At 36.6% G+C, this 26,589-nt stretch overlaps 2 protein-coding genes across 5 annotated transcripts; one reads left to right on the plus strand and one right to left on the minus strand.

Annotated features, from left to right (window-relative positions):
- The first annotated feature begins 320 nt into the window (after nucleotides 1-320).
- LOC105040887 (serine/threonine-protein kinase RHS3) lies at nucleotides 321-4,744 on the plus strand. 2 transcript variants are annotated; one of them, XM_029263314.2, is made up of 4 exons: nucleotides 321-747; nucleotides 1,425-1,641; nucleotides 1,765-2,287; nucleotides 3,380-4,744. In XM_029263314.2, exons 2-4 carry the CDS (start codon nucleotides 1,434-1,436, stop codon nucleotides 4,227-4,229), a joined length of 1,581 nt encoding a protein of 526 aa, XP_029119147.1. In that variant the 5' UTR covers nucleotides 321-747; nucleotides 1,425-1,433; the 3' UTR covers nucleotides 4,230-4,744. The 2 variants fall into 2 exon arrangements, with proteins under 2 accessions (XP_029119147.1, XP_010915930.1); XM_010917628.4 differs by having other exon boundaries at nucleotides 1,425-2,287.
- Nucleotides 4,745-8,633: 3,889 nt separating this feature from the next.
- On the minus strand, nucleotides 8,634-15,658 carry LOC105040885 (YTH domain-containing protein ECT3). Of its 3 annotated transcripts, none has more exons than XM_010917625.4 (9): nucleotides 14,872-15,658; nucleotides 14,146-14,210; nucleotides 13,797-13,956; nucleotides 13,627-13,703; nucleotides 12,060-12,515; nucleotides 11,381-11,905; nucleotides 10,682-10,894; nucleotides 9,888-10,043; nucleotides 8,634-9,335 (listed from the first exon to the last, which is right to left on the minus strand). In XM_010917625.4, exons 1-9 carry the CDS (start codon nucleotides 14,897-14,899, stop codon nucleotides 9,204-9,206), a joined length of 1,812 nt encoding a protein of 603 aa, XP_010915927.1. In that variant the 5' UTR covers nucleotides 14,900-15,658; the 3' UTR covers nucleotides 8,634-9,203. The 3 variants fall into 3 exon arrangements, with proteins under 3 accessions (XP_010915927.1, XP_019704415.1, XP_073110531.1); XM_019848856.3 differs by having other exon boundaries at nucleotides 13,797-13,904; nucleotides 14,872-15,654; XM_073254430.1 differs by lacking the exon at nucleotides 14,872-15,658 and adding an exon at nucleotides 14,279-14,860 and having other exon boundaries at nucleotides 13,797-13,904.
- Between the last annotated feature and the right edge of the window lie 10,931 nt (nucleotides 15,659-26,589).

A 26,589-nucleotide genomic window follows, 5' to 3' on the forward strand; every position in this document is an offset into this window, starting at 1 on the left:
ATTTTCGACGATCAGACAATGAGAGGATTGACCATAACAGTATCAAATCTTAGATTTTTTGATTGGTGATCATCTGCGTGCCATTGGCACGCTAAGAAGCTTCTCAAAAAAATATATTTCAATGAAAAGTAGAAGTTTTTCCTCGAACCAAGCACTCAAGTCCACGGGGTTCGTCAGTGGTTGGCAAAGTGGTTAAGCTGAACCAGCCGCACAAATATTCCCGGAGCACAACACGTTTTTTTCGTCCTTGTATCCGCTGGGATTGGATTCTCTCCCGCCGCGCCTTCGCCAGAATAAAACGCCCATCCGTCCATTTCCTTCTCCTCTCCCCACTGGCGACCGTTTCCATCTTTCCTGTTCCCCTCCCACGTCTCTCCCCTCTCTCCCCCTCCCGTTAAAAATTATATTCCTTCTCTCTTATATTTAGCAATGCTTCCGTCCATCGGTTCGATTCTTGGCCGGCTTATATCCTCCCATTTCATTTCCTCTCCTCTCCCTCGGTCCCACGCTTTCCCCTCCCCGCCCCACGAATTCTCCGTAATTCCCAGCTGCATTGATGGGTTCGGAGGAAGAAAACCCCGTTGCCCGAACCCAGGAGGAAGTTTTCTATTAGTTCTTTTGTGTGCAGATAGAGGTTTCTGCCTGTGATTTTTTGGGGAGAAGGCAGAGAATTAGGATATTTCTTTGTGAGATTCTGAGAACAAATTCACAGGTGCTTCAGATCCTGGTAGCATATTTTGTACATTGGTTAGTTCCACGCTCCTTTTTATTTCTTTCTTCATGACTGCTAATTTCAAGATTTCAAGTTTTATCTTTTGTCGCAATTAACCATGTCATAAAGCTATTATGACGTTGAAAATGTCCATCATGACCTGATTGAAAATTTTTGGCATGTTGATTTGGTACTGCGGAGATGTTTATTGATTGGTATTTTGTAAGTATCTATTGTGTTTAATCTTGAGCTGAAAAAGTTTCTCTAAAAATTCTGTTGTTTTGTTCTTGTTTGTTTATCCTTTTCAATGAAATTGTTATCCTGGACCTCGAGATAGATTCATATTTTAGTAAATACAATTTTTATAAATATTGTAGTCAATTTGAAGAATTAGCTGGAAAAAGGTTGAGCTAATACAAGTAAACCATCAAACATTTCATTGATGATTTTTTAAAAAAACAAAATTGTAAAATTGATGTTTTCTGTTCCTTTGGGTTATTCTGGTTCTTTTTTGATTGCACGCTTTCATGCTTAATAAATTGCTAGCTCTTTCTCATTCTGTATATGAAATTTAACTCATATTGAGTTATTTTCTCCTTAAAAGGAATTGTATGCTTCGATAAATTGTACATTCTATATGCGCAAACATTGTTAATCTCTCTGTGCGCGCGCGCGCATTATTAATGTCATTCTCATACACACAAAATTTCAGAGGAATACCATGCCATCAGATAAGGAATCATTTGATGACAATGAAATAGATCCAGTTCCCAAGAACAACATTGATTCATCAAGAACAACAGAACCTGACCCTGGGTCAGGCATATACCCCAATCCATGCCCAAGTCCGAGAGACCATGCAACTTCAGAAGCTACATCGGCGAAAGCGTCGCATAACAATAAAAACTTGGACCCAGTTGTCAAATATGGTACAAACTTTACAAACAATTTATTTCCAAGCCCAAGCCATTACCCAAGCCCTTGTCCGAGCCCAAAATTGCCAGCCATTTCTGAAACAAATTCAACATCACCTTGTACCTCATCCTCAACAGGGGTGACTGCAACAACAGTGGGTACAAAGACCAGTGATGCAATGCTGAGTGACTCCTCTACCAACCATAGTCAAGGTAGCTGCAACAGCACTCGAAGTAACAGCATAGACAGCAGCACCTCTGCCCCGGTCAAGCGGCATACAGGAGGTGATTGTCGCTGGGAGGCAATTCAATTGGCAAATGCTAGAGAATCCCCTATTGGCCTGGGTCATTTTAGGCTCCTCAAGCGCTTGGGTTATGGTGACATTGGGAGTGTGTATCTTGTTGAACTTAGGGGAACTGGTGCCTACTTTGCAATGAAAGTGATGGACAGGGCCACAATTATAAGTAGAAATAAGCTACTCCGGGCTCAAACTGAAAGGGAGATTCTCAGCCTTCTCGACCATCCTTTCTTGCCAACTTTGTATTCTCATTTTGAGACTGAGAAGTTTTATTGCCTGGTGATGGAGTACTGCAGTGGTGGCAATCTCCATTCTCTTCGGCAGAAGCAGCCCAACAAGTATTTCAGCGAGCAAGCTGCTCGGTAAGTTCTTCAGCTTTTTCCTTTTCCATAATTGTCTACTTTCTTCCCACATCATTATAAAGAGATGTAGTAATCTCTTAATGGGTGATGCTTGATATCATTTTGCCTGTACTCTTTCATTAACAATGATTTTCATGTTTTGCGTTTGTCCATTAGGCCTTTTTGCACTCTCTTATTTCTTTCTTGGTGTTTGTAGTTTTTCTTTATGTATTTTTGTTTACATATTTTTTCCTTGTCTGCTGAGGTTATACCTGAATATTTCAGCTGAAAGAGAACTAAAAATTTTCTAAGATTCAGCAGTGATATTTTCTGTCCTGCAGCCAATCTTAGTGCTAAAATTTAAGTATTAATGCTGAAGAGAGAAATTATTATATTGCCTTGCGCGCACACATATGTAAGTACATATGCATGTATGTATGCATAATTCATCTATATGCTATCCTACATTCTAGAAACCAAGGGTACAGGTGAAATAAAATTTGTCCTTCCTATGCATGTCTTGGCTGAGAGATGTCAGTATTATCTTATGTATTAGATAAATGGCCTTTAAATATTTAAAAATGAGGAAAACATGCATTAAGTGTAAAAAAATAAAATTATCAGCAGCGAATGATTGATAATGCATATGAAGGTCATAATCAATACATAATTTCTACTTCTTCTGGTACCTTTTGGACAAAATTCAAGCTGTCTCTCTGGAACCATGTTATGGAAGAAACAAAAATTTTGTTTTTTTTTTGCTCCAAAGAAATGGCCCAAACTGATCGTTTCAGGTTCCAGGTTCTTGGTTCAGTTGATAGGGCAAAAAGTTAACATGTTTACATCATTTTGTGTACTCAACTATTAATCCTTGGAACCTTCTTCTGCATATATTAAGAAATTCCTCATCTGGAGTCATATAAATGCATTTAGACCTCCCACCCTTCCTTCAGTGATTTGTTTTTTTTGTATGCATGTTTTAACACTCTAGGTTATCTTCCCATGACCTTAGAAGTTATGACCCCTTGGTACAATTTTCCATCATAACATTTTGCACTATTTGATCAACTTAAATTCTTTTTTCTTTCATGTTTCTTCTTCTGTGTGAAACAGATTTTATGCTTCTGAGGTGTTGCTCGCGCTGGAGTACTTGCACATGCTGGGTGTTGTATATAGGGACTTGAAGCCCGAGAATGTGCTCGTGAGAGAAGAAGGCCATATCATGCTGTCCGATTTTGATCTATCTCTTCGGTGTTCTGTCAGCCCAACGCTTGTTAAATCCCCCTCGACTCAATCAAGCAGCAATGGCGGTGCATATGGTATGCTCGACAACGATCATGTTGTGCAGAGCTGCATCCAGCCATCCACATTCCTTCCCCGTATACTCCCCAAGAGGAACCGCAAGTCTAAATCAGACGTTAGCTTTAGCAATGGTCCCCTCCCAGAATTCATGGCAGAGCCAACGAATGCTCGCTCGATGTCATTTGTCGGGACTCACGAATATCTCGCCCCAGAGATTATTCGAGGGGAGGGACATGGGAGTGCGGTGGACTGGTGGACGCTCGGCATCTTTCTATACGAGCTGCTGCATGGGACGACCCCTTTCAAAGGCTCAGGGAATCGTGCCACTCTTTTCAATGTGGTAGGCCAGCCACTGAGGTTCCCGGATGAACCATCTGTAAGCCTAGCTGCCCGAGATCTCATCCGTGGACTACTTGTCAAGGAACCTCAGAAACGAATTGCATACAGGAGGGGTGCCACTGAAATTAAACAACACCCGTTCTTTGAGGGGGTGAACTGGGCATTGGTGCGAAGCAACACACCGCCACATATTCCAGACCCAGTGGACTTTGGGCAGTTTGCCAGTAAGGAGAAGAAGACCACCGAAAATGGTTTTGGTGGGGCTGGTGGAGGCAAGAGCAATCCAAATGATTCTTCTTACCTTGATTTTGAGTATTTCTAGGTAGGTGTTTGCTGACGTCTGGGAAGATATCAGGAGAATTTTATGTAAACGAGAGCTGGCTTCAAATATTCTTACAGGCATGAGTGCAATAAGTGTTACATTGCCGAGGATTAAAAGGTTTCTGCGAAAGTGCCTTTCTTTTTTTTTTTTATTGGTGATTCTGCGAAGTTTCATAAATTCATCTGATTGTTACCATTACTTAGGAACTGTTTGCTCATATTTGGTAGGTTATTTTTTATCTTCCTTTTCTCCACTATAGCAGACTGCCAATAATTGTTTATAAGTAATATATAGTTCTGACTTGGAGCAAGTTCTGCACCATTCATAGCTAAGGTTTGGTTCCTCATGACTAAAACCTTGTGGCCGGCCTGTGCATGCATGGCGTTTGGCCTTTGTATCGGAGTTATGGCTTCCAGTCGAGTGCAACCTGCTTGAAGCACCTAGCCACCAGACCTTGAGTCAGATCCAGCACATTGCTAGCAGAAGCTGATTTTGATTGATTTTTGAGAGCTGAAGGTTTTGTTGAGACCAAGTGATACTGCTATAGGTTTTTTTGAGGAAAATCGAACAATTGTTCTCACAATGGCAATTATGGGTTTTATCGCATAACTAAGATGCCTCATGTTTGGTGTTATTGAAGCTTTTCTTGAGCATGCATCTCATTTCATTAAATTTAGCAATGATACGGCTGTTGTTTGGTTACTAAATTAAGAACTCCTTTGAATTAATGACCTGCCTGTTTTTTGTATGTTGTAATATTTGTTGAGTGATTAATCTCAATGAAATAAAGAAGTATGCAAGCACTTTATTTACTATAACAAAAACATATTTTGAGTAATAGGAGAGTTAAAATAATTAAAAGTCTAAAATAAAACATTGACACATTCTCCATTCTAGCTACAAGAAGCTATTGATTTTCATCTTGCAGTAGTCTGATCATTTTCCTTTTGTAATTTTTTTTTTATTAACAGTAATTAACTTTGCATGCTTAATAGAATTGACTCTGTCAAGTATAGGATATGTTTTGTGAAGTGTCACTCCACATGCTGCATCAAGGATTTGGTTTCAATAAAATATTTGGATTTTCTGTTTCATTCTTTCTTCTCTGGTTCAATTGCTTGAGTTTAGAGAGGTAATTGTCAAAAAACTGGGATTACTTTAAGCTATCTAATGGACCTGGCACCTATATTAGATGAAGAATGTGGAAGTACATTCTCGAAAGCTCTACATCTCAAGTCATGTGGTTTAGTATAATTTTGATTATTATTTTTTTAAAAAAAACAAGCATATATTGCCAACAAAAAAGAAAAGAAACAATACTGAAGACTACACCAAATCAATGATCTTTGCAACGATCACAACATCACACATTTTAGCTAATCAGTTTTCGAAGAAAAGCTCATTGGAGAATCAGAACTCTGAATAAAGCCCACAACAACAATAGATTATCCTGCTTTAACAACAAACCACCATTTGACTGCAGTGAAGGATTTTCAAAGTCCCCTGATGTACACCTTTACAGATCGAAGAACCGCTGCATGAAGCATATACGACAAGAGAGGTGATGCGTCTCATTGCATTTCACAGTTATTCAGCTTGTTTTATAGTAAGAAAATCATTTGAGTCAATAGTATCACCGGTTATTATAATTTGTGACTGAAATGTCTATTGACCATTAGAGCAAAAGAGATGCAATATAGAGATTTCGATGCATCAGGTTCCGTGGCGTACTGTTCCTTGTTGTACAAATTCAGCCTTTCTTGTTCCTTTCCTGAATCAAGTTACTTCAATCTCATTGAGAAGCAGGCAATAACATGGAATCACTTGCATTAGGATCTCTACTTGAAGTTGGTTGTTGCTAAGAAACCCAGTTTATGCATAAATATAGAATGTAGTAGTGTTGCTATGAACCTACCTATATGCAGAGAGCATTGTTAGAACTAGACGTCTGACCTGACCTTGTAAACATAATGTATGATGATCCATGATATATTCTTTCTTATGTTCTTGTTTCTTGTCTTCTGCTTTTATGGTATCATAAGAAATTAAGATCAAGGGACTGCTTTAGTGCCAAGATTCGAGCAACTGCCATGATGTTCTTCGCTGGAGTACTATCTGGACTACAGCAAATTTTTGGGTTTTAAGTTATCTTCTATCTTATAAAACGAGCTTTTGCCATGTAGGTCCTTCACAAGTAAAACATTGCTTATTGTTTACTAGTACTGATTGCAAGTGTCAGTGACAAAATTATGGCTCCCATGGCATCTGTTAAAATTACACTAATTGAAGAGATGCTCAACGGCTCAAAAAATGTCCCTCAACATTTTGAAGCCTTGCCCTTCTTGATGCCAGACTGTTGACTTTATTGCCGTACTTAAAAAAAAACAAATTAAATTCTGGAAAAAATTCTAATAGCTAGCCATGAGCACGCTACCATTGGAAGAGTTCATACAACTGATCCAAGGTAGGCGTTTGCTTTCGTTTCCTATAACAATTGTATTTTAAATGAGCAAGTCTTTCATTGACTAGATACAATATTTAATACTAACATTGCCAAAGCGTAACGCTTCCTGGATATTAGTAGACTAAAAGTAACATAATATTACAATGTTTGCCTTTCTTATGCATGATCCTCCACCATTTGTCTTTTTAGTTGACACAATTGATTAAATTGTTAATTGTGTAGCTTCCATCGTCGTCAAGGCAAAGATATGGACCAACTAATCCAACTGGTTCTCTGTCCAGTTACGGGAAGGAAAGTTTCAGTAAGAGGTGTTATATATGTAGGCACGTTCTTGATGGAACAGGAGATGATCAGCACGTTCTTCTCTTGTCTCATTGAAGAAGATTTGAAGCAACCTAGAAACATTAATCAAAGGTACCATGAGGCTAAAATTGATCATGCTTATTCTGAAGCAACAATCACACGGTGTGCCAAAGAATCGTGAGGATCTTCTTGTCAGGATAGAGGAGGCACCATTTATTAGAAGCTAAAATTTATCCACCATTCTATGGTTTCTTTAACTAAAACCTCTACCGGCCTGCTATAAACTACCGACGTCTGAACACCGGGGGATTCGACTCCAAAGTTTCAAACCTGGGACCTCCAATTGGAGTGTGACCGTAGGTTTTTCTTACTTCAGACTATAAGAAACATATTTTCCGAAGTCTCCGGTGACCCGCCAACCTGCTGTCACATCCCTCCGGTTGGAACTTATCTTCATTTCTTTCTTTTTTTGGAAGGAAAACCGTGATTTTACATACGGTGGATTTTTTTGCCTGAGGAAATGAAGCTTGCCAGTATTAACCATTTATGAGGCTGCCAAACAATATGAATTATTTCCTTGCTCTGTAGCCTTCTTGACCGTGGAGGCATTACTTCGCCCTGAACGACGGATGCCCGAAAAAGAGGTCCAAAAAGCTTGGTTTAATTGAATATAATCTTTCGCATGAAGATTGCTGGAAGGCTGGTCTTTGATTTCTTTTTTTTCCTGTGGAGGGAGTGTTTGGTTCGCGAAATCAAAGTTAGAATTGGAATCGAAAGCAGTATCGGGATAGGGCAACTTCATCACCGTTACTGGAAGGCTGGTCTTTTATTTTACCAGAAATATATATATATAATCTAGGAATACCCTCCATCACCATTAGCTCAGCCTTTCAGGTTGTAGCTATGGGTGACCAAGTTTCACGGATTCTCTACCGTTTCATTGCCATTTCCTGTTCAGAGGCCAAGGAATCGTGGCTGCCAAACTGTCGAGAGAGAGTTGAACAACAGCTTAGAGACCAGAACAACTCGGTGCCTATCCATTTAGTAGTTCTATCTAGCAGATCTGAAATTTGCTAAAATAGTGTGGTCTTCGTGCACTGAAATTTCTGGAAGGCTCTCTCACCAATGGTACAACAACATTCCTTAAATACAGACTACATGAAGCAACCCCAGAGAAAAAAAAAATTTCAACACCAAACTGCATGAAGAAATTTACTTGCAGCCTCCAACGGTTCAGTTTTGCAAGCTACCGGAGCTAAATCTTTGGCTCCCATTGCTCCAAAGGTATATGTTTTGGTCCCTCAGAGTTCGATAAGAGACGCTTCCAAAGCTGGCCTTTTTCACTGCTTCCTGTGTTTCTCTTGGGATCTTTTGTGGGCTCTCAGAAGCATTTTAATCAGCATTTATGATTAAATCAACTGTTCCCGGTTTTCAGTTTAATCCTTATTTCTCACCAGATGGAATTTGTCCCAACTTATTGTCAATCAACCAATGAGCGCCGTCAAACTGTCTTATAGGACTAAAATGACACCACCCGCTTAAGCGAACATCGTGGCTTAAAAAAGGAAAAAAAAAATATACATATATATATATATATATATATAGAGAGAGAGAGAGAGAGAGAGAAGAGAGGGGGCTAAAAAGAAATAAACATACATTTAAATTTGGCCTTCCAATCCTCATCTCGGCCTTCCACCTTTTCCACTTTACAACACTGCGTCCACAAGCTCCTGAGCTTTTAAGTTGGAAAGCCCGGAGATGCAAACCAGCACAAAATCCACCAACCCCATCGACCGATCACCAACTCTTAAGGACAAGCTTCAACTTCAGCCAGTCCCCGCCCACCAAAAAACCTCCGACCAAACTATAAGCCACCAAAGCAAAAGAAAAAGAACATCCACTACACGAAAACTAGATCAAGGAGGCATGAAGCAGAAAAGAGAAGCAAAGAAAAAGGAGAATTTCATGGTCACCGAGCACCAGACCATCCACCATCAGCTCCCACCTTAAAAAGTCTCCACCCAATCATCGCAGTAAACACTGCTCACCAGGTGATCAAAAAAGGGAATTTCCTCCATGTTTCCTTGCTCGAAAGAGGTCCGAGTCATCCCATGCATGAACCAGTGGCACCTACGCATTTACACAGCCAATGAACCACTCATTTGATCTTTCAAAGCCCTTCAGCCTGATTCAAACAATCATCATCACTATTTAGAGATGCCATTAACCAGGACATCTTCCTCAGTCTTGGTAGCTGCTAATCCAATTGACTGAAGACTGGAAACCATTGACTTAAGATCACCTGGCTTTGCAACTTCAGCTATTTCATTAGCTCTTCTCTGGAGAAACCAAACCAAACAAAATACAATTAGGAAAAGCATAGGGCTCTTAACTAAACTTAAAATAATGAGCATTTTAACAAATTTGCAAGCATTGACTTTATTTCTTAAATATTCTTAACTGTTTGTTCCAACTTTCTGCCACAGGCAACAATTACCAGACTTCATGTTGTTGAATAATACTCGAAAGACAGATAAAGAGAATGAATAACACCATCAACGCATCAAGCTATAATATTGCAAGTATCACTAAGAAGGCATATGCCAGGCTATATGAATTTTGGAAATACGATTCATCAAAAAACACAATCAGATTTTACATAATAAATAATTTGCACTGATTAAAAAGCCCAAGAAGCTGAAGTACTTTTAATTTTCAGTTGTGATTTATTCACAAACTACAAAATTGCATGTGGACCAGCAGAAGTTTAAAAATTTAATAACTTATCCACTGAATCTCTAATAGTAACCACAGAAAAGGAAAACCATGTTGCCATCATAAGACTTGCAACTAACAAATTGGATCGTAGAGGAATGCATTTGCTAATTTACCGATAGATGCTCCATTTTTGAAGCTGGTATCTTGATCTTCCTGTCTTGCATTGCTTTCTGCCGGTTTTCATAAAAATCAAAGTCATCCAATATTGAAGTTTTCGAAGAGTAGCATTTGAAAATGTTCAACATTTCTGTGCCTTGGGGAAATTTGACCTGAAATATATTAGAACACATGTAACAAGTGAACATGACAGATAATATTCAGAGTAAAGGCATTCCTATGATAACAAACGAATTAGTCAGAATGACTTATAGTTTAATTTATAGAGATTTGAATAATCTGAAATATTTACATTAATATAAAAAAGGATAAATTTGACTTTTGAACAAAACCAAGGCAAAGAAAATCTGAAGTCTGAACAAAACCATCAGGTTTGACCAGTTTTCACTGGTTGACCAATTCTCTGATTCTTATCATAATGATACCAACCAAAGGCCCAGTTCAGATCCACTCGGCATGGCCAATGCAGTCTATTTTTCATAAGTGCCTTTCAAAAGAATCAGCTGGTCAATTTCTGAAAAGAAAATTTATTCCAACATAACAGTTTATGAGGATATCCCAGTTCAAGTAGTGGTAAAAAGAAGGTTATCCAAAGAACAAATAAATTCAAGCATTTAGCCTTCAATATTGCAACAGCATGGATCATACAGTTCAGGTATTGGTAATAAAAATTACTGTTTGTAAATCTTCCAATGCCACATTCAATAAGAACAGCCACATAAGGAAATCTGATGCATCTTACATCACTATCATCTGCTAGTTGTAGCAATATAGTCAAGAGTGTGCATACCTCCTGTGTATCTCTGCTATTTGTTACAGGCTTATTGTCATTGTTCTCCAAAATTATATGACGAAGCTGTGGGTTTGGGATGTCTTTGATCATATGCCACTTGACTGGGAAAAAACCAGTCCACTTGTCTTGTTGCCAAAAATCCATATTTTTGCTGAAATCAACTCGACCAACCATTTCAGCTACACCACAGAACTGCCCACTTGCATTTACCTGAGGAAAGAAAAGAAAAGAGAAGAAAGAAAGTTACAAGAAAACAAATGTGCTAGCAACTACTAAGCAAGAAAATAACAGTACCAATCTTGCACTTGCATGATTCACAAGAAGCAATGTCGCTAATAGCTATGAAACCATTAGTAAAACACAGGAATTGATAATAATGTTTAACAACTATAAGTTAAAAAAATAAAAAAATGCAGCTAGCTAATTTATACACAGAAGCAATGACATGATAAATGGGCACATAAGAATATAGTCATGATTACTATCACCATCATGCACTAATGTCATATGTAGACACAATCAAGTCCAGGTCTGTGATAGATTCAATTGGTTTGAAAGATTAGAATAGACATTCGAGTAAATCATGTATCTAGCACTGCTATAATAGGAAGGTGCACAATAGATACATGAAAGCATGCTAACAAATGTTGGATGATATAGTCACTAGCCAAATTGATTCAAGGTAAGTAAGCTTACAGAAAAGAAGAGAAATACAGGACACTTGCTGCCTTTTTCTGCCATTTTCTCCTGTGCAACTTGAAAAGCATTGTCAAGTCTCTTGTTTCCATTTGGAGTGCTTGACCAAACATTATATTTTATACTCTTGTGAATATCATCTTCACTGTATGATTTTATAACAAAGAACAATCCATGATCATACTTGGTTGGAAAATCTGGAAGGTTGTATTCATCCTTCTTTACAGCAGCATTTGCGGTATTGCTACCATCATTCACCTTAGCACAGGGAAATCCAACAGAATTGACCTCAGATATTTGTTTATTGCCATTTATTCTAGGACCGCGATTCTGTTCACTTAGCATGTCAAGATCACCAGGTCCTTGAGCATTGTTTCTTGCTTTTAGCTTCTCAGTCCCAGCGCACCCACGTCCACTTCCTTTAATGAAAGTAGGGTTGTTCGGATACAATAGGCCACTTGTTCCTTGGTTAGAATATGAAGGAAATTTGTCTGCTGGAAGAAAAACTTTGGGCAGAACAGCATCCTGAAAACCAAGTAATGATAAAATAGCCGTGCATCCAGATGTATGTATATTTAAATATGTATGTAAGCTGACAAAGTCATCCAAAATGGTAAGCCTGGATCCAAAAGTCAGATTCTGAAGCACGAGTTATCATAAATGAAGATAATTATAGTACCTTATTTGCAGGATTTGAAGACTGGTTATGAATGGCAGGATCTAGTGGGACATCTGATGCTGGTGAAGTTCCTTTCTTTTCCACAGAATTAGACTTGGATGGCACTGAAGGTTTTGCAGGGGTAGGTCTATGATTTTGTGAACACAAATTATATCTCAAGGGTCGAGATGCTGGATCTCCAGCAAATCCATTACCATAGAGCCCATCAGCAGATAAATGAGACGAATCGCATGAGTATGCATGAACCAGCTCTGGTGCATAAGCATCTGGTTGGGAAACAAATCCTGGAGAGAACAAGGGTGGGGAAAATATTGGACTTGTGTAGTACAGCTGTTGGCCCAAAAATTGCCCATCAAAACCGACCATAGGCACAGGTAAAAATGGACCATAAGGGGTATGTCCAAGCTGAAATCCAGGAAAACAGTATACAAGGGAACTGTTATCTGCTTGACTAGCCTGAAAAACAACAGGAACATAAATGAGTACAGCCCCTTATCTCCTAAATTTCTTGTTGCATGCTTCCTATGATGAGCACAAAAATCAAAGAAGTAAGATAAAATAGGCAAACAATTATAAGTATCCTAATTGGCTAAAGGAAAAGTAAATAAGGCTGGAATAGCAAGGTCCTTATGAGTGAATACATATAAAAAAATTCAAGTGTGCGCTTCCTTCTTATGACCCATGATTGCTTAGTGAAAACCCATGCACCAAATAAGACAATTCAGCTAAATGCAGACAATGCTCCACTGCTTCAAAAAAATTAAAAAAAAAAATATCCATTCATTTTTTTGGAACAAGTCATTGCAAAGAGTATAAGAAAAGAAGATAATTAAGTGGAGAATTTAGCAACGATATGACCATTTTAAACGAGTCATCCTGTACAAGGACTTTGAAAACTTCAAACTAAGCAGATAGATCATTAACATATGGTGACCAGAGACAAAGTGTATGATAATTCAGATGAACAGTACTTTCAGCTGTTTTTTTTTTTTTTAACCAGCTGTATATGGAAACAAGAAAATAAAGAGCTATTTTATTTCTTTCAATACTAGGCAGAACCAAATGAAAATGATATATGAACCAAACAAACCTAAATATCTTTAAAGACTCTGTGCACTTGATACAGAGATTCATGCACAATTTTTTCCAAGATTGGCACAATATTCACCCAATGCCATTAAGTGAAGGCCACAAATTCATCAACAACCTGAAGTTAAACCATACATTGCAAGTCCCTGAGACCATATATTGTAAGTCCCTACCGATTATCTAAGTAGCTGCCATGCATAATAGATGGCCATGCTTGAACCATAAACACAGAGAAATCTATTGATACCTAACTATCCAAGCAATTCTGAAACAAATGAAGGATGATTTGCCAGACAAAATCTATTGCAAAATGTACAAGAGATCCAAATAATATATCATGAAAGTTCATTAGACATTCCTATGTTTCAGCATGTCACAGATCACTGGCAACAAGAAATGAAGTATGATCTCGAAGTAACTATTGTTCTCCACCTAAAATTCATATTATAAGAAGGATAGAAATGAACAGAGTACTGACAGGATGCTGAATTTCCAAGCCTCCAGTCCCCCTTAAATAACTATGGCCATCCCATTCCCCAAATGAGCCATCGAAGCCTGTGAAGACACCACCATCAGATTGCATATATCAATGTTTCTTGAAATTTACAAAAAATGAATGCCAGATTGCTTCATATAGTTGCTGCACACCTGGATAATAGTATGCATACATTCCATTAACAGGATAGTAGATGCTCTGCTCAGCCAGCAAAGCCTCTTGGTCCACGTCACTTTCTTTGATGCTGCTTGTTGCATCGCCTGAAGAGATACATGATGTTGCATCAGATGTGCTCCCATCTTTTGGCCCAGACTAGAGAGAGATAAACAGAAGGGTACAGAAATCAAAGTTTGGCAAAACCTAAGAATATGATTAGTTTTATTCAGAAGAACAAGAATCAGTACAACCACTTCAAGCGAAGCAGAATAAGGAATCATGAAAGATTTAAACAAACAATCAAACAAATATAGTAGGGCAAAGAAGCTAACAGATTCGACATACCAGATTGCCGGTGCTGGCTTTAGAAGATGAATCTATTTTCAAACTTTTCATCGCATCCTCCATAACTGGATTACAAATGAAGAAGTCAATAATCCCAACAAAAATAAAAAAAGAAGTAAAAGAGAGCACTTACAATATCTTTTTGGATAAATCCAAGGTACAGACTTTCTTTATGCATCAAATTCACATCATAACAGAATGCATCAGAATGCCATCATGACAAAAAAATCAGCTAATTTCCTTTGTTGTCTTGACAAAGCCTAGAAGACGAGATACAGCAAATTCTAACTTTGATTAAAAAAATCGTAAAGGCTGCACAAATGAAAGCATAAAACCTAACAAAGCACGAGACTCTTCATCGAATCCACATGACCTCTCCGCTGACCAGAGAGAATCGACGGAAAGAAGAACAAATCTTTGCATCTAAAGGCGGCAGAACTTGTCTGCATAAAATCTAGATCATTCAAAAACCTATAGATATTTCAAACCAACACATCAGAAACCTCGATAACAATCCCAGCATCAATTTACCAAATCTCGCAGGAAAAAAAAAAAACTAGAACAAAATCGCTACAGAGCACTTATCGATTCAAAAAAAAAAAAAAAAATCTGTTTCTACAAGAATCCAATGATCAGCTAGAGAAGAGAGTTAAACAAACCGATCCAATGCAAAACGGGTCCAAAAAAGGAAAAACGAAAAAATAACTAAAACCAAAGAAAAGATACCCTTATCCGTCTCGATCTCTGACGCCATGAGATAGGACCACAAACTTCCGCACCAGAACTCTAACTCCCCTCTTCCCTCGAGCTCCAACTCCACCACCGAGCCCACTCTAAAACCCTAGAACGACACCACTATGGAACAGTATAACCAAAAAAGAAAGAAAAGGAAAAAAAGAAACGCGGTACGAAAAAACTGATACGAAAATATAAGGAGGTCCGCTACGAGACGCGTATCGGCGAGCGCTACCGACGAGCTGGCGCGAGGGGAGCGAGGAAGAGTAGAGAAGAACAACGATGGTTGGTGGGAACAACGAGCTTTGGTTTTGGGAGCTGGAAACAGAGAGGGAAGGAAAAGGAACGGCTGAGAAACAGCCACGTCAGTCCTAGCGGGGAGATCTCAACGGCACGCGCCGCTTCGCGCCCCGCAACGGCGCGACTGCCGTCCGTCCGATAACCCCGAGAGAGGAAGCAGCGGAGGGAACTAAAATTTGGAAAGGTACACAGCCTAGTTTTGAGACATTATGTAGCTTAACCAGGGTTAGAGGAATATTTAAATTGGTCTTCCTCATTCCAGAGTTTATATAAAACTCACGAGGATTTTTTTTTTTGGGGGGGGTAGAATAGAACTCACGAGATTCGATGTGTCAATGGACAATTGGAAAAGAGCTTTGGGCATGCTTGGACTTGGCTCTGGAAGGTGTCATTATAGCGTGCCAGAAGGGGCATTTATGCATGACATGCACACTAGAGGATTTTGGGAGCAAATGTAGTGACTAGTTCAAAGCAAAGGGGTGATCCACTTGATAGGGAAAGTGGGGTTTGCTTTTGGGCAAAAGTTTAGTGTCTTTTTTTTTTTTTTTTTTTTTTTGGGTTAAGAAAAAAAGGTTTAGTTGTTTCATTAGTGGTTGGCTAAGAATCTGAGTTAGTTTAACTTTCAATGATGGCAACCAACAAGTGTCAAATCCAGAAAGAAGAGGAAGAAAGGGAGTAGAGCAAGGTAGAAGGAAGATAGTATGGTAAATTTGTTTTCATGGAGGCTTTGAGTTTAGAATTGACCTCATTATCTAGTGTTTTTATATGATATATTAATCAAAACTACCCAATACCTTTATTCACATGTAATGAGGTCAATGTGTATGATTTATATAGTCATCTCTTTATTGTCTATTATGGGATTCTATGACTTGCAATTCTTCCAAACCCTAAGTGCTAAATTAAGCTTCATGCTTGTAAGGTTTGGCTCGTTCATATTCCCCTTGTATATTTACACACTATAACTAGTTGTTGGAGGAACTATCATACCTATAAGAATTTCACTAATATTGATTACTTCCGTATTTCATTATTTTCATTTCAATCCATCACTAGTCAGTATATTCTACATAATATCATCACTTTTCGGATATTTGGTCCATTAAAAGTAACCAATTTCAAGAGATGAAGATATTATGGTCTATTGCAATTTGTGCAATCCATACTTTATTGCCTATTTTAGACCTGATCTGTTATTGTTGCCCTGAAAAGTGATGCTTTAAACACTTATAAAAGAGTGTTGCTTCTCAGCACCACTCACCTCCTCCATGTGGTGGTTGCAAAATGGTTCAATATAGTGGCACATGAGTAATAGGTAGGCCTCATTAATTAATCCACCAATCATCACATTCTAATGCTCTAAGTTAGGCATGGAAAGGTGAGGTGAAGCTTTTTGGTTAATAAAAAGGTAATATCATCAGATGTTGCATTGAAAGTGCCTCAAATATTTTGATTAGTGATCAACATTAGCTTAATGATCATAGCCTTTTGTTTATAAATAGAAAGTCCATCCAGCTTCAACTCCTGCATAATGCATTCCTTCAGATCTCGTCCCACATATCAGTAAGAATTTTCTCTCGGTGAAAATCTTGAATTAGAGTCTCAAACTAGCCTTTAAAAATATGACTATATTAAAATCCAAAAATATGAAAGAATCCAAGTTGTTGATCATGAGTACATATACAATACCTAAGAAGAAGTTTAAAGTATTACTGAAAATGGCTTGATAGTATGATAATATGAGTTTTGAGAAGGGTAGGACTTCCCTTATCCCTTATCAATGATTGTGAGGGATAATACTCCCCTATCAACACATAAGGGATGGTAAGTGAGTGAGAAATACCCACTAACATTTAGTAATACTTGTACATCCACGTTAAGGATGTCTATGTATTTGTTTTCTTGGTTGGATCGATGCTTTCTGGTGTGATGACCAAAACTAGATGTGCCAAATTATGTTAACATGATGGCAAGAAGAGCTACGGCTGTCTTGACCTATACAATCTATTTCAACAAATATTCCTTGTATGTTGCAACAAGAAGATGTTATTAATGGGAAAAAAGGTTTTCTTTCCCCCCCCCCCTCCAAGGAGACTGGTGAGAATAAGATCCTAAAAAGTAAGATTAGTGTAGATCAGAGGAATAGATTATCCTTATCTTTTGGCATGTTGAGATCCAAGAGACCTTATGCGGTGACCCTTCTCATCCCATTGTTGCCTCTCTTCTCATTTTCCAACTGAAATGAATCATCCAATTAATAAACTATGCCCTCATGCAAACAAACTCTTACTCTCAAACAATATTTGGTTTGGAAATAAAGCACGCATAGAATTTGGAATATTATATCAGTCATGTTTGCCAAATGATATTTAAGTTATATATATATATATATATATATATATATATATATATATCATCTTGATTAAACATATTTAATTATGAGAGCATGACTATTCCAAGAAACGATAGTCATGGATTACACCTCGATTGAACCCAGAATTATGCCACATTTATTCCAAACCAAAAGAGTGGACTACTGCCATGTTTATTGTGGTTCTCCGGGCAGATTAAAATCAGACATCGAGAGATGCTTCATGTCGTATTGATTTGTTTATTGGTGGTCGACCATCAACAAAGGATGGCAGTGGATAAAAAAATCTGAACATTAGGGATCTGATGTGGTGGTGATGGTGCAAATTGTTTTATTCCACTATTCTAGGGCATGGTTGGGGAATCAAATGGCCTCATTTAGATCACTTATTCTAAAGGGATGGTGGTTAAACATTGCATGTCCTTTTGCTTTAAAGGGAGGATCTGATCCTTCGAAGCAGGTCGAATCTCCAAAAAGCACTCTTGCTATAAACAAATTGTTAAATTAAAACCACGAGAAGTCTTACCTAAACCTTCTTTTTTTTTTTTTTTTCTTTGACTTGATTCACGTTGGGTAGTCTCTATCCATTTTGTTGAATGGAAACCCGGAAAAGCACTGGCTTATTTCGGTAAAGTTGAACCCACTAAGCTTTTAAAAGAATAGCCATTTTAATATTTTTAACGCTGTCATGGCAATTTCAAAAGCCTTCCTCCTGGGTCGTACATTAACAATAGGATTCTTAACATACCTGCCGTTTAACCATCATTTTTTTTTTTTTTTCTTGGAGGATCGGTAACGTAATCTATTATAATAGATCACAAACAGTCAAAAGGCAAGAACATTAGTTGTTATTTGACATTTGTAGTGCTCATCGATTGTTTCAATATGTCTTAACTTAAAATTTTTATACCCGATGGAAGAAATTATTTTACTGGCTGGTGAGCAAAGAATACCTATTCTCTATTATGTTTATTTACAACACTACTTAAAGCAATCATTATTTTATTCCAAATAAAATGGCAATTCAATCATTTTATGTCATTTGAAAAGCTGTTTTTAATTTATGTTTAAAATGAAGAGCTACTTTTAATTAAAACTCAACTGAGAAGTTATTTTTAATTTTCAATTCAAATAGAAAATTTTTATTAGTTTACTCTATTATAAATGCTGATGAAGTTTTCAAATAGGTGCTATTTTTTTTAGGATATGAGTGCTCATCTCCAATATCTTCAAAATGCTTCCAATAGTATTTAAACAGAAAAAAATGGAAATATTTTAATATTCAATATCCTGCAAGTAAATTACAATCCTCTGGATGCTACCAATTGCATAATAATAGCCACAAAATAGCATTCCTTTCTCACAGCAGGTGCGTCCTATAATTCAACTTATGTATTTAATCTATAAGGGGCCTATAACATGGCACAAGTTGGTGTCAATGTCAATCCATCATATCGTACAAATTGACATGGTTTTACATGATTAAAATGCGACAAAATGCTCGAAAAAACTGATGCATCTGAATATAATCTTGCATAAGGCTGAGCCATGCAGTAGTCCACATGCTGCTGTAGGAGGTTCCTACTAACATGATTATAAATATAATTTCTCACTCATATTTCAATTGTATATATACTATTTGAACTAATTAAAAAGAAATATATCATGATTATATTACTACGATTGCATTGTCAAATTTTGTCAATATCTAATTTTCCTTTCCCTAGCCTCGACATCTTGACATGTTACTAGCTTATGATCAGCAGGGAGTTCAAATGCTCTCCAGTCCACTGTGGGACTAGAGAGAGCTAGTCTGTATCAATCACAAGTGTCTGGGTGCAATAGCCATGATTAAGTAAAGCCCATGCAGCACATTGATATCACAGCTGGTGGCTCTTGCTTAATCATGGCCATTACACAATACACGGTTGGCTGTGATTGATTGAACCTCTCCAGCCATGGACTTGAGAGGATCTGAACTCACGAAGGAGACTGGAGAGACTAGCTTGAAGGCGTAAATGATCGGGAATTGTGGCCTACATTATAGGGGTGTTCCGTGTTCATTGACTTAACGGATTTGGATTTTGGCCCATTTCCTCTGAAAAAGAATTGCCGCTGCTGAAGAAACAAATAGGGCCTCTAGAAGAAGTGACATAGCCTGCTACAGTCCAATACACAAATGCCCGTATCGTACTAACCGCTGACAAAAGCCCAATACAACACTTTTCGGTCCAACACAGCCCAAAAGTTGTAACATCTAAAAGTTAGTGTGACCGCCAAACTCTAGCGAGATAGTCGAGTTAGTATGTCTTGCTCCCAAATGCAAAATGGGCATGTAAAGTCTTCTTATCATAAGTTGTCTGTCAGAGATCCTCTGATGTTTAAATTAAATAAAATTAAAAAAATAATAAAAAAGAACCACGAAAACAAAAGCTCAGAAATATGTAGCCAAAAGTTATCCTAATCTCTCTACTACCTCCCTTTATGTAGAGTGGAGCAACCATTATCTGATAATTTCCTTTGATTTCAATACCGAAACATGATAGTTACGAATCTCTAGTGGTTGTAAATGGATGGTTACTCTAACCCATGATTCAGTAGTTATGATCAATTAATGCTCATGTCGAATAATCAATCCCCTGTCCTCTAATTTTTCGAGGTCGAGAGTTATTGTTTTTTTTGCAAGCACGCATAGATACTCAGATAACATCCGAGTAACATAATCAGTCAACTGCCAAGTTAATCATCGAGCCATAAGTAGTCATATTGTTTAGGATATCTTCGAACATCATCAGTTTAATACTGAGCATACTTGTCATGTATAAGAGGGGGATTAGGATATCTTCGAACATCATCAGTTTAATACTAAGTATACTTGTCATGTGTAAGAGGGGGATCAAGGTAAATTTTGGCTAGATATTTCTGAGTTTTTGCTCTCCTAGTTCTTTTTTACTGTTTTCTTAACTTCAACTAATTTAAGTATTTAAGGATCTCCATCAGATAACTTTCGATAAAAAAAATTATTTACAGACTTATTTTGCATTCGAAAGCAAGGCGCACTTACTCGGCTATCGATCAACTATCTCAACAGAGTTCAGTAGCATCGGTTAGATCTATCGTCCCATCGGAATCCGTTTTTGACCCGCAATCTTCCTGACCCTTCCTCTATTCTTCTCCTTCGCGCTGGACCCATTGCTATCATCCGTCCGCGTTTCGTATATATGCCGATGGGTAATTACGAAGCCTTGACGTCCAAGTTAGAGCAGGAAACAGGTTGGGGGAGGATTTCCTACAATCACAATCACCTCTGGGTTCCCGTTCCGTTTCTTGTCTTCTGTGGGGATTGGTGCAATATATGACGGTGGATAACTGTCACGTGGAGGTTAATTGGGCCAATCATCGAGCACCATGTCAGAGGTTGGAAACAAATGGTATATAACGAGGTGCATATTGGCATTCGCCAAATTTGATGCATTAGTGTTTAAGTTGGTCATTTAATGTATCCGGAACGTGTTGACGAGAATATAGATGATGAAAAGACAAACAAGAAAGGAATATTCTAGCTATGCAGCCATAGGAAAGACCATAATAACTTGCACTGCTTCGATAGTATCTAATATCAATGATAATTAATCTAGAAAGCAGCCTTTAATGTAGACAATGCAAGACATCACAACATTAGCCCTTTTATTGCATGTAATTATATGTACATGCATGTGTTAACCTTGATATACATTGTGGATCCTTTTGATCATCGTTTTAGGCTTTTGGGGTCAATTGGTTAATCACATGTCTCTAAAAAATTAAAGAAAAAAAGGGCCAAAGCCTATCTACAAACTACCATGTTTATGAGTTTTTTTTTCCTCCTTGTAAAACACCATGTTTATGATTTAGGTGCAATCACATGCATAAAAAATATGAGAACCAATATAGACTTTAGTATGAATACCTGTACAAGTTCAAATCTGTTCATCAACACAAATGCATCGTGTATCAATCAAGAACCAAGATGTACAATGCATATTTTGCACCGCAAAGAGTTGCGAACCTTGAGCAGCTGCCATGTTGTCCATCTCAAAAATGGAAGCCCCTAAGCTCAACTCCTCACTACTGTGTTTGGCATCCAAAGCGACGTATTTCGCATGCAACACGTTGCTTTCTATTTTTCAGATAAATAGTAGTCATCTGTTTTTATGATGGGTGATGTGATAATTATCCTATGGTGTATGATAATCTGTGGTACAAAATATGCACCACAAAGGATCTGGACTCGATAATGGACATCCACCCATCCAGAGAGAGAAAGAGAGAGAGGAGGAGGAGGAGGAGAAGGAGAAGGAAGTGGATGTTGGTTTTACAGCATGAGCAAATATGTTGTCATGATGTCAGTATTTTTTTTTTCTCTCAAAAATGTCAATATAATTCTCTTACGGCTTGTTTTATGACATTAGGAAATATGTTTCCATAATATCAATATCTTTTTCCTACTACATTGTCACATTGATACACAATTCTTGTATGCAATAGCTATGGAGCCAAATTCAAATCCCACGGCCAATGCTGGTACTAAGGGGGCTTGGACCACTATTTTTTTCTAGCAATTTAGGTTTGGATGTCATATGTATCATATTTGAATTGGGATCTTCTATGGTATATGTTTTACACTACAATGACTGCACGACCATTCATAACCGCTATGTCATACATCTGAAAAATGAACGGCTATCGCTTATCCTATGTGCATATCATATTTGGCACCAAGCATAACTATTTAGATTTTGGAGATAATCATCTATTTTCAATATGAATAATGTGCACTACAATAAAACAGGATATTAACGACGAAAAAAATTTATCGCTAATAGTCTATTTTCATCACTAATAACTATTAGCAATGAAAATTTTATCGCTAATATTTAGTCGTCAATAATGCCGTCGCTGATAATTTTTTATGATAAAAAAAAATTTTCATCACAAATAATAAATATTACCGACGAAAAATTTTCATCATTAAAAAATTATTTTTTTTGAAAACTATTTATGATGAAAAATTTTAGTTATAAAAAAAGATAATTTATGACGAAATCAATTATTTACGATGAATTTTATTCATCGTTATTAATTTAATTAAAAATTTTTATAAAAATTAAATTTAAAAAATATTAGCGATGTAAATTTTTCATCGTAAATATAATATTTTTTTATAAAAACTTTTATTCCTAATAAATATTAAATTAATAGCGACGAAAATATTTTTATCACTATTAATTTAAATAAAATTTTTATTAAAATCAAATTTTTAAAAAAAATTAGTAGCATAAATTTTTTGTCATAAATATGATTATTTATGATAAAAATATTTTTGTTGCTATTAATTTAATTAAAAAATTTTATAAAAATTAAATTTAAAAAAATATTAGTGACTTAAATATTTCATCGCAAAATACAATTATTTACGATGAAAATATTTTTATCACTATTAATTTAATTTAAAATTTTTATGAAAATAAAATTTAAAAAAATATTAGTGGCATAAATTTTATGTCGCAAATATTTCAAATTTTGATGTATATTTTTATTACTATTAATTTAATATAAAATTTTAATATTTTTAAATTTATGAAAAAAATTTATTTATGATCAATTTTTCATCGCTAATATATTTTTTGATGATTAATATTTTATCAAAAATAATTCCATCGCTAATAATTTATAGATATTTTTTTAAAAATAATTTATGAATATATATTTAATTTATATTTATAATATTTTTTATAAATTAAAAATTAAAATAAAAAATTTACACAATAAATCTATAAATAAATTTTATCATTTTATTATATTAAATTAAAATTATAAGATATCTAAAATAAAAATAAAAAGCTACACAAATAGGCCGTCATGTGTCGGCATCTGCAGAAAGAAAACGGACTGGGGAAGGAGAGCGCTCGGATGAGCTCGGAACGGCTTGCTGCTCCCTCATCTACTCCATTTGCACCATCCGCTCCATCATCTGGATCTGAAGCCGTTGGTACTCATCGACACGTGCAATTAACTCATCAACTCATTACTCAGCCTGTCTCTGCACTTCTGTCAGTCGAGCATCACAGACAGCATGGATGTCAGCCCTAGATGAGCGTGAGGATAAGGGAGCAGTGATCCCATGCCCTAAACCCTTAATATAATAGGATGTCGTACCAAGCATCTGATCACAGATCTCATCATCTGTGGGTGCGATCGAGCCTTCAGAGATAGGCTGAGATCTAATGTCTATTATACGATCCTGAAAATTAAAATTATAGCTATTTTAATTTCGTACTGAAAATTAAACTACGAATGAAAAAAAATAATTAAAAAAATTTATAAAGAACTCCTGGCTTCCCGTCGTCCACTTCTCTGATCATCGCTGGTGGGTCCGCTGGTAGATATCGATCCTATCAAGAAGCTCGTCACTCTCAGCATCTCTTTGTAATTTGAGAATAATTAATTAAAAAAATTTTAAATAGCTAAAAGATTATATACTAATTAAAAATTACCTACCATCTGCTCCATGTGACGAGTGAACGACCTCGAACCCCTATAATATGGTACGATCTATCTAGCCTGATTCACGGTATTCTGGGCACATCTTCTCTATACAGTTAGCAGTCAAATTTGTAGGTAACAAACTGAATTTAAGAATAAATGATTCAATCATTAAACTCTAAAAAAAAAGAAATTTGGATGTGTAACTTGATATGTCGGATCCTTGTAATGTCGGTATATGACAGTCCAATCATCCATAGTGATGCTGTCATAAAGTCGTTGCCGTGCTGCCTCCACCCCATGATCCTGCATCACATGATACCAATGCTGATGGATATGGTGGTGATACTCCTTGAAATGCAAAAATAAATGAGCGTCCACAGCTCGCCGCACACGATCCTCCTTAAATCAATAATATCAAATACACCCTATCAATAACAAATATTATAAAAATATCGTACTAATTAAATATTCACAGTATAATTTATTTTATCTATAATTGGGTGTAGAAAATCTCTCTTTGAGCCAGTACAATATGCCTCAATCGAAAAGCATCACGAGGGCATAGCTGCGGCATATGATGCCCAGCTATATCTGCCACGGCTCGCACCATCCCCTAATGGGCCTGGTGTAGTCAGATGGTATCTCGATATGGAGATGCTGTTCCGGGTGCTCGCATCTCCAACGCTCTAGAGCAAAATTCTTCAATAGACCTCGTCCTCACCTCACTACTGATAGAGACTGATCTGAAACAACAATAAATAAATCATTAGTATGATAGCTATCCAAATAAAAAAATCAAAATTTATTATATAAAAAATATAATAATACCACTCGGATCTGCCTCACTCGAACCCATCTCACTGGGACCTGCCAGTGCAGGACCCTCTGGCAACGGAGCTGGTGTGGCAGTGGAAATCGATAAAGGCGCCTCAGCCTCCGGGATAGACAGCGAACGTCGTCGTCTGTCTCTTGATGCCATACCTGCAATTCTTGACATATAAATAAATATAATATTAAATAATAATAATAATAAATAAATTATATTTTAATAAATAGAATTATATCGCATACTATTATTGCAAGAGAAGATTGAACAAAGAATATAGATCTATTCATCAATATTCGTATCTTTCTCGATGTGTAGATCCTCCTCCGAATCACAATAATCGATATATGTGTCGTCTTTTATCTCATCATCATTTATAAACTGATCGTCATCTTCTGACTCATCAAGATTAAATACAAAATCAGCTTCAACTTCATTGAACAGCAGATCAGCCCTATTAATCTAGCATTCATCCAACTTTTATTGATATCCATTTAACAACAAACACGAAAATCATTAACAACAAAAAAATTTTCAGTGGTATTCATCCGAATCGGATCTTGATCCAGATTTCGAACGAATTGCGATCCAAATTTCAGATGAAATTTTGATCTGGATCTAGACACGGATCATTTTATACAAAATAGTACGTATTAAAAAATACAGATTGAACAGTAACACAAAAAATCTCCTTCCACCAATTTAATAAAGTAAAAATGCATGATCTTATCCATTTCAAATCATTACTAACAGGTGTGGTCATGTCCCTTTCAAAAAAGTAATAATCTTATTATTGTTATTAGTTGATATTTTGTTTCATTATTGTAAAAATTTCGACAGTATCTCTCCATGATTCTCCAAGTATACGACGTAAATATGGTGCCTACGCATCCTATCCACTATATATCCAGAGAATAGTGGATAGATAACTACTGAGTACCACATAATGAAATAAAATATCAACTTTTAACAATAATAAGATTATTATTTTTAAAAAAAATTCGAATACAGGACATTCAAGAGTCGATCTCGATCAAAATCGACTCTTGAACGGAAATCTACGACTCAACGTAATTTAACAACCATCTCTGAATATACATTTAAAAATAGATTTCTAATTTATCAAAAAAGAGTAACACTGTATTGAAATTTTTTCATCAAAAATTTTAGTAAAATTTTCTCTAAAATATAAATATTTTTTATATTTAATTATAATAAGTAAAAATATATAAAACAGCACATAAAACAATAAAATTGTAATAAACAACAGCTATGTAATATTAACGTAAAATAATAAAACTATAAGTAGTTAAGTATCCAAAATAATATTAACGTAAAATAATAACAAGAAACCTAATCACGAGGATCTTATGGTTTTTATTTTTTTTCTAAAATATTTTTTATCTCAAAATAATAAATGATTTTTTATTTTTTAAAAAATATTTTTTATCTAAAAATATTTTTTTAAAAATATTTTTTCTCTTAAATGAGCTCCGGACTCGGCCTCCCGTGGCCCTCGCTCCCACGACACCGACGCAGTCACACACCTCACACCACCTCGACTCGGCCCCTGTGACCCCCACTCCTGCGGTGCTACCGCCGTCACCCACCCCTCGCGAGCCATCCCCCGCGGCACCGTCGCCCTTTCCAACCCTTCGCAACCTAGATTCCAACTTAGATCCTG

The sequence above is a fragment of the Elaeis guineensis genome, chromosome 3 (assembly GCF_000442705.2).
Source record: "Elaeis guineensis isolate ETL-2024a chromosome 3, EG11, whole genome shotgun sequence".
Taxonomy (NCBI): domain Eukaryota; kingdom Viridiplantae; phylum Streptophyta; class Magnoliopsida; order Arecales; family Arecaceae; genus Elaeis; species Elaeis guineensis.

Excerpts from the sequence above, each read along its gene's own strand:
- LOC105040885 (XM_010917625.4), bottom strand. The coding sequence starts at position 14,899 with ATGGCGTCAGAGATCGAGACGGATAAGG. Across the intron at positions 10,895-11,380 it reads CTGTATTTCTCTTCTTTTCT|GTAAATGCAAGTGGGCAGTT; the intron begins GTAAGCTTACTT and ends TTCTTTCCTCAG. Across the intron at positions 9,336-9,887 it reads CAAAAATGGAGCATCTATCG|AGAAGAGCTAATGAAATAGC; the intron begins GTAAATTAGCAA and ends TGGTTTCTCCAG.
- LOC105040887 (XM_010917628.4), top strand. The coding sequence starts at position 1,434 with ATGCCATCAGATAAGGAATCATTTGATGACAATGAAATAGATCCAGTT. Across the intron at positions 2,288-3,379 it reads TTCAGCGAGCAAGCTGCTCG|ATTTTATGCTTCTGAGGTGT; the intron begins GTAAGTTCTTCA and ends TGTGTGAAACAG.